The following is a 13,235-nucleotide window of genomic DNA, read 5'->3' on the forward strand; positions in this document are numbered from 1 at the left end:
GTGCTTGTTATTTTGACGCTACCAAGGTACTTTTCTATGCTAACAGTGTTTTACCTGTTTTCTCAAGGATTTAAGACTCTTTTTGCTTTTTAATCAATAACTTGACTTGTGTATGTTGGATTTTTTGTTGTTTTGGTCTTGTTTTGTTTTGATAAATATTTCCTATTTTTCTAAACCTGTGTTGTGTCATTTTGTAGTGTTTTCATTAAGTTAAACTGTGTGTGTTGGTACAAATACTTTACACCTAGCACTCTGAAGTTAAGCCTACTGCTCGTGCCAAGCTACCAAGGGGGTGAGGGCCCTTGCTTGGACAGGGGGTAACCTGACTGCCAACCAAATACCCCATTTCTAACACTAAAGATACTGCAATTCTTCCTCGTGGGGCTCAAATTCCTCGAAGTATTCAATAAGTCTTACTTTGTTGCTTGTTTCTTGAGTGTCAGCAGTGACAGAAATGAGTATTTAACTTACAAATACTCTTCTTCCTCTTGATATTTAATGTGAAAATCTATCGGACTAAAAGTAGCCCTTCATCATCGGAATATTAAATATCAAGTAGATGACTTGGCATCAGAGGTGCGACCTTGCTTAGTGAGGTATGTTCTGGCATTAATGGCACAGGAATGCTGTTTTCTGTGAATAATGTGATTTTCTGCAGTTTTAGTGACAATGCTGTTAATGTTTTTTTTTTTTGTCAGAGCCTCCGTTGACAGTCATATGAAAGGAATCATCAACAAAGGGGCCATCAACAAGGAGGTTGTGTCACTGCTGTGGCGGTCGTCATCATAATTTCTGTAGCTGATGAAGATAACCTGGTTTCGTTGGTGAGAAATTTGTCAACAGTTCCTCTGACGTCAGCAAAAGCACTGTTGCAGGCTCCGACAAAGATTTAGCAAAGATAAAAGATACGTTTATTAATTGAGTCAGAGGTTCTAATCCTGGCAGGTTCTCTGAAGGCACATGCTCCTATTTTCTTGAAGGAAGCTCCAGAGGATGGGCTTTGTTCTCTGGAAGGCTTCTAATAAGATTTCTTTAATATCTTCTTTGGTGGCTCCTTTTTCAGCACAACGTCTTGACACAGCTCTCTGAGCGTTCTCTTTTATGAGCATTCTCAGATCCTGAGGTAATCCCACTCTTGTTTCCAGAAGCAGAGGTTTCCTTGGCTTTATTTTTATTAAAAGCGGATTATTAACCTATCCTCTATGTCCTTCTAGGTTGTTGAGGAGAAGGTGCAACAGATTTTACAGCCCTCCACCATATGAGAGAGATGTAGGCAGTAAGTGCAATCATTGTAGGAACCTTCTGCATTCCGAACAAGTTGGTGTTTCTTGCAGTCTATGAATAATACAGCATTGCTTTGTAATTTTACTAATTTTACTGTGGGATTCCCACCTCAACAATGGGGAATGATTCAAGCATGTGAATCTATGAAAGATCCAACACTGGAGAACGATAAATAGTTAAAAATGTAAACTGCAGAGCTTGAAAATCTAGAATATGTGTGCAGTGTAAAAGAACTGGTTGATCATACCTATAATAGGTTGTGTTTCTGAAGAAGTTGAGTATTTTTAAGTATGTTACTTTGTTTAATCAATGTTAATGAGTATTAGGATCACGATTAGGAAAAAAGATTGGAACACGGATATTTTTTAAAGACAAAATACAATGCTTAGTGTCGACTTCCTGCTCAGACAAATATTGAGAAGCCAATAGGTCTAGCATTTTGTATAAGTTAAAGAGCTTAACGTTTGGTGAGTTATTTTTATTCCTTTATACACTGAAGAGTGAAGGGCTACATGGATGAGTACAGAGATGAATGAATAGGTGAATGAGCGTATGGACAGGTATGTCGAAAGACCACTGGGCATGTTTGAAATATTTACAGAGTCTTGGAAAAGTCTTGCTATCAACAGATTAAGATGCAAGGGAAATCTGTTCCTAAACCCACTAAATAGCTTTACAAACTACCACCCACAGCTTTACCTGGCTATCACTGCTAGTACATGATAATGGATACACACAATATGCCAACAACTGCCACCATGATTCCAGGAACGTTATTGAGGCAGACACCTTCGTTCAAAGGTCCACCATTAGCGAGAAGGTATCAGCATGACAGCATATCATTATGCCACTGTGTCCTCAATATTCTAATATGCTGGCACCATTATGCCAGGTTCAGACTTATTCTACTTTGTAGGGGAGAACTTTATGCCAGTGGTGCCCACATTACAGCAAGAATTGCTGCCATTATTACAAGAAGCATCACCTCCTGCTCCAATGCTCTGCCAAGTGACGTAGTTGTCACTGGAAGCCAGATGGGGAGTTTTTTTAATGTTCACATAGGACATGCACAGTAAGGGTGGCCCTAAGGGGCTGCAAGAGCTTTAAGCTTGGTGGTCTCTGTGATGCTGTTGATAAGCACTGGATGGGCTTGCTATAATGGTAGGCTGGACAGGTGCAGCTGGTTGTTGGACAGCGTCTTGGACATGTTGGAAACCTACAGCTTGCTGCGGGTCTCTTCAAAGTCTCAGTGATTATAGCACTGTAAGCACACCCATGTGATGTAAGTACAACATGGGCAACATCCAGTGCCTGAGGGCACAAGTCATGCTGCCCTTAAGGACGCCCATGGTAGAGGGGTGTGGAAATGCCTCTAGCTTCCTTGCCTTATCTTCCTTGGAGAGGCGCAGCTGTTCCTAGGAGGGTCATGTGAAGGAGGTTGTGAATGTGCCGCAGGGGATGAGCTTCTTTGTTATGCACCACTCACTCTTTATGAGGATTTTGCTCTACAAATGCAAACGTCAGGTCACTAAAAAGTAAAAAATCCTTGTATCAAGATTGAGGGCCTATTTTAAAGTTTGTAGCTGGATTCTACCTTATAGTTAGGTCTTGTTTCAGAAATTTGTGGATTTTCACTTCCCTTCAAACTATAAATGAGGCCCTGTGATTTACGTTCGAGGTTCTACTCATGATTGGATGCCTTATGACTGTGGTCTGGTCAACGTGTGAATGACATCAACTAATGGCTAAGGGAAATGAGGCATAGTTCTTTTGTGTACTGATGGTATGGGATAAGCTCTGCAACACAGCGAAAGCTGTATAGATCTAGAACTAAAAAAAAAGCTGGAAAAGGAACAACACTATTTATACTAATATCTGCTGATCTGAACATTTTGTCATTTCTCTTTTAGCATTTTCAGAACAAATGAGACTGCTTCAAATGTCTTTAACCTATGCTTTACTAACTATATCATGTGTGTAGTGGTGCAAGTAGTACATCAGGTTAAACTGGAGAGTGGTTAATAAAACAATGGTAAACACAGGCAAAGTCACTGCTCTGGAATTTGTCAAATTTAACAAACAAAGAGTACATTTACCAGCGGCTACGATAATAATATCAGCAAGCTGGGTATGGATCTTCAGTTGCTCCTTCGGAGTAAATCTGTGTGTCACTGTCACTGTGGCATCCCCTGAAAGTGCAAAAGTGCAAAAATAAATCATATATTGCTACAGAGAAAAGAAAAGCACAAACTTCTTACTATACCTTATTAATGAACTGTCCTCTTTGACTTTACTGGGGTCACGGCAGACTCCAAAGATCAAAACCTGTGAAACTTTTGGATGACCAAGATCTCAATTCTAGTTATTGTGGTGCTGACACAAAGACTGCATAAACCTCCCTCCTCTTACTGCCATTACAAGTGTTATACTAATCGATAAATAAAGAGATAGCATGTGTCACCATTCTATGAAACAAATAGCTGACTTGCAGATGAATCAATGTCAACAGGGTAAAACTATGCTTGCCATTGAGTAAGCTTTCCTGTTCATGAACTTGATATTCCATACATGTGTGTCTTATAAAAACACTCCAGCAGTATATAAGGTATTGTGAAATTCAAGCCCCATTTGCCTTACCTGTGCTTCCACCTTAAAATCAGAATCCAGGAAATAATAGTATGGGAAAATATAGGCTGATATCTGTTGGAAATTTGCTGTTTCTGCAGAGTCACCCCAAATTATTTTTGCTGAACCCTATTTTGCTGGCTATAGAACACTGTGCACTTTACCCCTTATAACTATTGGTAAAGTGATAGTGCTCCTCCTTTACATGGTGAAAGTGATATACTCCTAACTGACATGTTTAACTTACCCCCAGTCCCTAGAATATGAAGTCCAAAGTGAACCATGGACCGGTAAGTTAAATGCCACTAGTAGGCTGTAGTACTTGTGCCACCCACTGTAGTAACAATGCAAACATGACTGAAGACCTGCAACCAGTAGCCTGGTTGTGCAGGTTTACACTGTAAATTCTACTTGTCAAAATAACCCCTTTTGAAAGGTCTAAAGCCCTCCTTTTACATGTTTATCACTCACACCTAAGTAGGCCTCACTGCCCATGGTATTTAAAAGTAGGACATGTAAAGTGTAATGTTAAATATATCTTTAATGTGAATAACCTCTCAAAGCTATTTTCACTGGAGCAGGGTTGGGAATTTCATAGGAAAGCATTAGGATATAATATTAAGTTTATTAAGTGTTATCTCTGCCTAAGGAATGTAATAAATAAATATATCAATATTGTTAGACTTGGCATCTTTGGTGTGGTCTCCCCTAACTTTTTGCCTCTGTTTTCCAGGTTATTGATGTATGCTGGACACTGTTTTTGCCGTTTTGGTTACTCTGGGCACTTTACCACTACTCCTATGTAAAATGTTTGTATAACTGACTTTCCATGATTGGCATGCTTGGTTCACTAGTAAGTCACTAGGACAGTGCACTAGAGGTCCCCAGGACCTCTAAATCAAATTCCAATGGTGGGCCTGCTGCACTGGTTGTGCCACCCACATAAGTAGCTCTGTAATCATGTCTCAGACCTGCCACTGCAGTGTCTGTGTGTGCAGTTTTAAACTGTAAATTCGACTTGGCAAGTATAATCACTTGCCAGGCCTAAACCTTCCCTTTTCTTACATGTAAAGCACCCCTAAGGTAGGCCCTAGGTAGCCGCAAGGGCAGGATGCAGTGTATGGTTAAGGTAGGACATATAGTAATGTGTTTTGTATGTCCTGTCAGTGAAATACTGCTAAATTCGTTTTTCACCCTTGCAAGGCCTGTCCCTCTCATAGGTTAACATGGGGGCTACCTTTAAATATGATTAAAGTGTGGATTCCCTTTGGCAGCGGATAGACACATGGAGTTTGGTGTCTCTGAGTTCACAATTTTAAAATACATCTTTTAGTAAAGTTAGTTTTAAGATTGTGTGTTTGAAAATGGCATTTTAAGAAAGTGGGCATTTTCTTGCTTAAACCATTTCTGAAACTCTGCTGTTTGTGGTTTCCGTGTCTGGGTCAGTTTGACAGTTGGGCTGTTTGCACCTCTCTCTAGACAGTGACACAAAAGGGGCTGGGGTGTCATCTGCATTTCCCGATGAGACACCTGTGCTAGGAGGGAGGGGAGGAGTGGTCACTTACACCTGAGAGGGCTGTGCCGGCCCTCACACAATGCAGTCTCCAACCCCCTGGTGTGTGTCTGGGGCATGGCCTGGGCAAGGTAGGATTTCACAAACAAGAGAGACTTTCCTTTGAAGTAAGTCTACTTACACCTGAAAGGGCTGTGTCTGCCCTTACACAATGCAGTCTCCAACCCCCTGGTGTGTGTATGGGGCCTGGCCTGGGCAAGACAGAATTTTGAAAACAACAGAAACTTCTCTTTGAAGTAGGCCTACTTCAAAGGCAGAAAGGGGTATAAGAGGAGGACCCAACCCCCCTGAAAATTAGATCACTTCTGGAATTAACAGGAACCTCTGCCAAGGAGAAGAGCTGAAGAGCTGAGGAGAAGTGCTGCCCCTGCCTGTGACTGTTTTTTGGGTAGCTATTCTGCAGTTGCTGCTTCTGCCTGTGAAAAGGGACAAAGAATGGATTTTGTTGTGCATTCCTGCTTGAGAAGAATCTCCTAAGGCTTGAACTGAGCTTGCCTCCTGATGTTGAATTTTCAGGGCCATCAAAGACTTTCCATGCCTGCACCAGGACTCTCTGCTGAGACTCCTGCCCTGCAAAGTTGTGCCCTATCCAGTTCCTGGGCCCTTGAAAGGTGAAGTTGGCAGACAAGAACTGAAAATCCACACACAGATCGCCGCGCAGGGACATATTCGATGCACCCTTCGTGACGCAGCTGATAAACAATGCATCGCCGGCTTCGTGGCTCAGATCAATGCTGTACCTGCTTCGTGGCTAGAAGATCGACGCAAACCCCACGCAGCTTGGTTTTCTGATACCGTGCGAACAGATTTTCAACGCAACATCGCTGGGCACAGAAAATCAATGCAAAGCCTGCCCCGACCAAAGGTGTCCGTCCAGATCGACCCATCGCTCACTTGCAGGAGAGAAGAAACAACGCACGCTGATCCGACTGGAGGAGGAACGATGCACGGTCTTGCTTGCGGGTGAGAAATCAACGCATCGCTGGCCTTTTCCCATGCACACTTCCCCGTGCGGCTTTATTTTGACGCTACCAAGGTACTTTTCTGCGCTAACAGCGTCTTCACCATTTTCTAAAGAATTTAAGACTCTTTTTCAATTCATATCTTGACTTGTGTATGTTGGATTTTTGTCGTTTTGGTCTTGTTAAGATAAATATATATATTTTTCTAAACCCGTGTTGTATAATTTTGTAGTGTTTTCACTGACTTACTGTGTGTTGGTACAAATACTTTACACATTGCTTCTGAAGTTAAGCCTGCCTGCTCGTGACAAGCTAACAAAGGAGTGAGCGGGGGTTAACTGAGTGTGGTCCTCCCTTACCCTGACTAGAGTGAGGGTCCTTTCTTGGACAGAGGGTAACCCGACTGCCAACCAAAGACCCCATTTCTAACAAATACAGATTTCATTTTTCACAAATTTGAAATATTTATTACAAGCCCAATTCACTGCTGAAGTTGGACTGATAATAAATATTTTTGGGAAGATGCCTTTTACAAAGACACCTTTGCCCTGCCTGGAGTCGCTGAAAGCTTTGGAATGAATTAGGTGTAAACTTCCTCACAAGACAGGGGCAAAAGGCCTCCGGGTATGGGGAAGTGTTGTTGTGACCTTGACAGGATGGCTTGTGGACCTCGGCACAAGAACCTGATTAACGTCATTGAGGCCTAACTGTCACAGGCAGATGTAGTTGGCAAATAGATCTGCAATCTTTTTTTGTCCCACAAGCTAGACCGGCCTCCATCACAGTGGGCTCTTGTGGACACCACAGTGTAATATCCTGTGTATGAACACCTTCTTGTTGGGGTTTCTCATAGGGCATTTAGGGACACTTCAAACAAGGGAAGCAGAATGCCAAACCAATTTGTGTGTTTCCACTGTCTGATGCTGAAAAGCTAAGCTTTGTTCTACTAGATTCCTGTCCCTGGGTTTGTTAGGGGTATATAAACTACATTTTAGTGTTATATATGGGAGGACACTATTATCATCATATTACACTCCCTACACACACTTTGAACCCTCAGAGCCCATGTTTAGCATGGCAGAAGATTTCACCCACCTAGAAAATGCCCAAAGTAGGTAGGGTTAGAAAAAGAAACCATACCCATTGAATAGGGTGTCCCTAGGTGTGATTCCCACCTTTAATCTTGTGGCATGTACAAATGTGTTATCACAAGGCCTGGCGATGCCACTTCAGAGCACTCCAGGACCCGTTGAAAACCAGAAAAGACTGAGCCCACTATCTGAGACCTGAGAAGAGCCTAGAAAACTGGATGCATTCTCCATCTTGTACCTTGGACAAAGCAGTGGATTCTAAGGGCCATAAGGCTGACCTGCTCTTAAAGCTACTGTGAAACGTGCTACAAAAGGCTGATTCCTTCAACTGCTCAGCTCACAGGGCAACTGCACCTGGATTGCACCCTCCTGATAGTCCCTGCCTGCAGCACTTTGAGTCTGCCAGTGCCTCCCCTGAGGTTTTGCATCGTTTTAGAAGTGTACTTCATTGGTAGATTGGGTCTTAAAAGACTGAAGTCAGAAGGTAGAATCTTTGACCAGGATGAACCTGGTTAGTTTATCCGACATGTGCTCCATCATGGTCGGTGTCAAACTGCACCTTGGTTCTGTTCTATTGCAAACCTTGACTATCATTGGCACTTTGAGCTTCTTGGTGCTATTTCGACTCAAAACTTTAAAATTCATATCACCGGTTTCCCTTATTGATTTCTTTGTCACTGAGCATCATTTTGTTTATTTTGCTAAATTTTTTCAATTAATTTGGGGATTTTTTATTGTTTTGCATTTCAAATGTATAACTAGTTTTATTACTGCAGAAATACTTTACACATTGCCTCTAAGTCAGGCCTGTATGCTCTGTGCCATAGCTACCAAATGTGTTTCTGTCGTGCCTATATATATATATATATATATGCATATATATATATATATATCGAGCAACAAAAGAGCACTGCACTCCCGGAGGCTAAGTCATCCAACATCTTTATTAACGTGCAATTTAGAATTCCATCAGACTCCACAACGCGTTTCAACAATCTGTCTTTTTCAAGTGGTTTTGTCTGCTGCTAGCCCACCATCTTCACATTAAGGGCTTTTATACTGGATTCTGGGATTGGTAGTTAAGTCACTGGTTACACCTGAGCCTGCTGACTTCATTTTAGCGTTTTTGGCACGATTTTTGCTCTTTTATTCAGTAATAGATAGATTGATATCTCTTAATGTTCATTATTTATGGTGAAAAAGACAGATTGTTGAAACGCGTTGTGGAGTCTGCTCGATATTTCAAGGGTTTTGGTCTTAACCCTCTATCTGCACCAGCAGCCAGAGTGCGCCACTGTTTGAAGACCAGTGGAGCTGCAAATAAATCACAGTGGCAGCACCCAGCACCGACAGGATTGTGTTACATCATACGAGGAATTTGAAGTGGGCGAGGAGATACTAATCTCCAGCGTGTGCACTGAGCATTTGAAGACTTGAAATAATGGATTCTTACTTCAATTACGCCTGGCGCAACTTCGAACAGAGTTAACGACCTCAGCAATAAATATTGGTGAGTGTTTGTGAGTAAAAACTGTTGGTGCCGATGCGGCCTCGCCATTGAAAGAAAATTCAGTGGCAATTGGGGTCCGGATGCGAACTTTAAACAATATGTTAAGAACTGTGCATAGCTGGCACTTTAAGTCACGCTACAAATTGAAAAACGAATTAATAACAAAAGAAATATTCTCTGAGTCTGGGGAATCATGTGAATAATATTTGTATTGGCACGAAGCACCATAAATAATGAACATTAAGAGATATCAATCTATCTATTACTGAATAAAAGAGCAAAAATCGTGCCAAAAACGCTAAAATGAAGTCAGCAGGCTCAGGTGTAACCAGTGACTTAACTACCAATCCCAGAATCCAGTATAAAAGCCCTTAATGTGAAGATGGTGGGCTAGCAGCAGACAAAACCACTTGAAAAAGACAGATTGTTGAAACGCGTTGTGGAGTCTGATGGAATTCTAAATTGCATGTTAATAAAGATGTTGGATGACTTAGCCTCCGGGAGTGCAGTGCTCTTTTGTTGCTCGATATTTCAAGGGTTTTGGTCTTAACCCTCTATCTGCACCAGCAGCCAGAGTGCGCCACTGTTTGAAGACCAGTGGAGCTGCATATATATATATATATAGATATATAAATATATATAGTAAAGCATATGCCTAACAAATGCCTAACAAAGGCATGACTTGGTGAGTGTTGTGAAAGAGGTACACAAGAACCATGAGTATCGAAATGATCATGACGATCATTTTTAGCAACTCAGTCATTCTTATTTTCCGTGCTTCCCAAGTGGTTGAGAACCTGATTTTACAGCTCCAAGACAACATAAGCAAGAACGTGAATCGAGCACAGAGGTTGTAGAGAACCTCCTGGCCAAAACGTGCATCTTCATAGGAAGATGTATCCTGTGAATGGTGCTTACAAAGACAGAATAGTCCACTGCATTACAAATGTTAGCAATGTACACTTGTTCAACAAAGCCACCCATGATCCACAGCTCTGATGGAATAAACATGATGTTTGAGCAGAGGTTGTTCCCCTCTAGTGCCTAGGCCTTCCTTATGCGAGACGCTATCTATCTGGCAATAGTAGCCTTTGCTACTTTGTGGACAGGAGTGAGAATACAATACTAATGAAGAGATAATAGTTTTTTTTTAAAAACAGGAACGATTTCAAAACAACATTTAAGCACTTCAGATATCTGTGGTATGAAGATGATTGATTGCCAAGAAAACACAAGGCCTTGGATACAAATATTAAAGACTTTATCCCCCAGCAAAGGTGGAATCACGTACAAACAACAAAAGATGTTAAAATGCCTTCAAAATGGTTCAGGCCTGGCAAACGTGTGGGTTGCATACCAGTTCATCTGTTTTTTGGCCCACTGTGTCACACAGACAGGGAGCAAACATATGCACATCAGTCTTGGTCCTACTCTACTAGGATCAGTCCAGCCAAAACTACCTGGCTACAATGCCCCTTAATGGCAACACTATAAATTTCAGAGTTGCTTCAGCCTTGTTCCTCCTCAGTGAGGTGTAGGTTTCCACCTATGGCACACCTAGCACGAGACCTATGTATGCCCATATGTAATGCATGTAGGGAATAACAATAAAACAACAAAACGTGATGGTTGGAATGCTTGCAAAAGTCTCAGCCATGAGTATGCACTCAGGCTGATGATGGAATGGAATATGATTGCCAGGGGTTGCGATATCTGCAAATATTCCACCCTTCACCTTTCTTGTTTAAAAGTAGATCACTGTTAAAACCTTTGGTATAGTGAGACTGTTCTCAAGGCCACCCTATATTTGTGGCAAAGCAAGTACCAGTCATCCCAGGAGGGAGCTTGACGTTTGCAGATTTTCTTTGGAGAAGGCAGTTTTCCACATTAAGATCGATGTCTCAAAGATCAATAGGATCAAAAGGCTTGTGCCTCATGGAGGCAATAAGGATCTTCAGATCCCGCTGAGGAGGTGGATGTAAATTCAAAAATCCTTCAAAGTGTCTCACAACGGCCTACTTTGTAAAATATATCCTGGTCTTAAATGGTAAACAGTGGTTGAATTAGAGATAATGCTTCCAAGTATAACAAGGACACCCTAATCGACTAGGTGAGTCAAGTTAAGTCAAGTATAACTTTATTCGCTGCATTTCCGCAGCATAAAAGCAAGCAAGACATATGACGTACAAACTAGCAAATGAAAAGCAATCCCTCAAAACAAATATAGTAAAACAACTGTTCAAATGTTTATAAAGTGAAATACAGGAGGTCTCACATTTTTGCATTTTTTCTTAGTTTAACTATTTGCAAAATAAAAGAAGCCACAGAGCAGCATATAAATGGGCTGTGCAATTGTTGTGAACAGTACAAGGGCAGGGATGCATTAACTGAATACAAAAACCTTAAAAAGTGGCAATAAGAACGTTATTCTAGGTGTCTGATAAAAAGGGCAAAAGTACTTAATATGCAGGGCAGTGCTTAATTTGTAAATAAAAAGGTGCCGGTGCACAAAGCCCTCCTCTTAAACATGCGGCTGCTGCACATAAAAGTGTGAGTACATAATAGTGAGACAGCGTAACCCAGACGCTACCTGGGGCCTCTTCAATCCATTTACAGCCGCTAACTGCCCCTTCAGCTCACTCTTGCAGCTTCCTGCTTTTCCCCTTTCTTACGCTTTTTCGTTTTTCTCTTCCTCCGTCTTTCCCACGTGTCTTTTGCTCACAGTAAATGCTTGAGACAGAAAACTAAGCACCGACCCTCATAAATAAGTGCCGGTGCTCCGCACCGGAAACAACAAGCACAAATTAAGCACTAGTGCAGGATCGATTTAACAGACTTGCCGTCACAGGGGCAAGAGATCAAGGCCCTCATTATGAAATTGGCGGTAAAAGCCGCTTACCGCCGTGCAGAAGACCACCACCACACCGCCGCGGCCTCGGAATTCCGCCACAGCTATTATGACCCACAGTTTAGAATCCGCCAAAATTCAGACACCCACACAAGTCCGCCACACCAAAGGTCAGTGATAAACTGGCGAAAACTAAACCTCCACTGTCACGCCAATAGAAATACACCCACACTATCACAACACACGAATCCACGCAGCGGTCTTTCAACTGCGGGATTCCATTGGCAGTACACACCGCCACGCTCAAAACACGCACACTCTTACAAAACACAGCCACATTGGACAATTCAAAATACACACACCTGATACACATACACACACCACTCCCACACACCCATTACAATATAAAACACACACCCACATCACCCACAAACCCTTACGACAACAAATCACGAACGAAAGCCAGAGAGACACCACCATCAACAACACTAGCATCCACAGGCACACAACACCATCACCCACATAACTTCCACGCACCTCACACAACACACCACTACATATCAGCACACTTATCACCCCACACATCACCTACACCACACCATGGCATGGCAAAGACACCCCAGGGTCTCGGAAGAGGAGCTTAGGGTCATGGTGGAGGAAATCGTCCGGGTAGAACCACAGCTATTCGGATCACAGGTGCAGCACACCTCCATTGCAAGGAAGATGGAGCTATGGCGAAGAATAGTGGACAGGGTCAACGCAGTGGGACAGCACCCAAGAAATCGGGAGGACATCAGGAAGAGGTGGAACGACCTGCGGGGAAAGGTGCGTTCCGTGGTCTCCAGACACCACCTGGCGGTTCAGCGGGCTGGCGGCGTATCCCCACCTCCTCCCCCACAACTAACAACATGGGAGGAGCAGGTCTTGGCGATTCTGCATTCTGAGGGCCTCACAGGAGTAGGTGGAGGAATGGACTCTGGTAAGTCAAACCTTTAACTACTTCATCCCCCACCCACCTGCATGTTATCACCTTCCCCCACCCTCGCCCTCACCCCCACCACTCCTACTCCTCACAAATGTCCCACTATCACAAACCACACATCCCAACACCAGGCCCTGCATGCAACACCTAAGCATGGACACCCATCACTAAAGCATGCCCACTGCACATACCCATACACCCCGTAAACCATCATCACACAAGGTCCCACACAGGAATGCTAGCACTGGGGTACACGGTCACCCACCCATTGCACACCTTGACACACACAGATGCAATAATCATGCCTTTATACCCCTGCAGGACCCCTACCCAACGTCACCGGACAGGAGGGTCCACACA

The 13,235-nt window shown here is 42.8% G+C and overlaps 1 protein-coding gene across 1 annotated transcript in view; it reads right to left on the minus strand.

The window, feature by feature from the left end:
• Positions 1-13,235, minus strand: part of MTHFD2L (methylenetetrahydrofolate dehydrogenase (NADP+ dependent) 2 like) — a 255,601-nt gene that overhangs the window by 50,033 nt on the left and 192,333 nt on the right. The window contains exon 6 of the mRNA XM_069230293.1: positions 3,381-3,473. Within this exon, the coding sequence (XP_069086394.1) occupies positions 3,381-3,473 (93 nt within the window). The remainder of the gene's footprint in view (positions 1-3,380; positions 3,474-13,235) is intronic.

Source organism: Pleurodeles waltl, chromosome 1_1 (assembly GCF_031143425.1).
Source record: "Pleurodeles waltl isolate 20211129_DDA chromosome 1_1, aPleWal1.hap1.20221129, whole genome shotgun sequence".
NCBI classification, from domain to species: Eukaryota; Metazoa; Chordata; class Amphibia; order Caudata; family Salamandridae; genus Pleurodeles; species Pleurodeles waltl.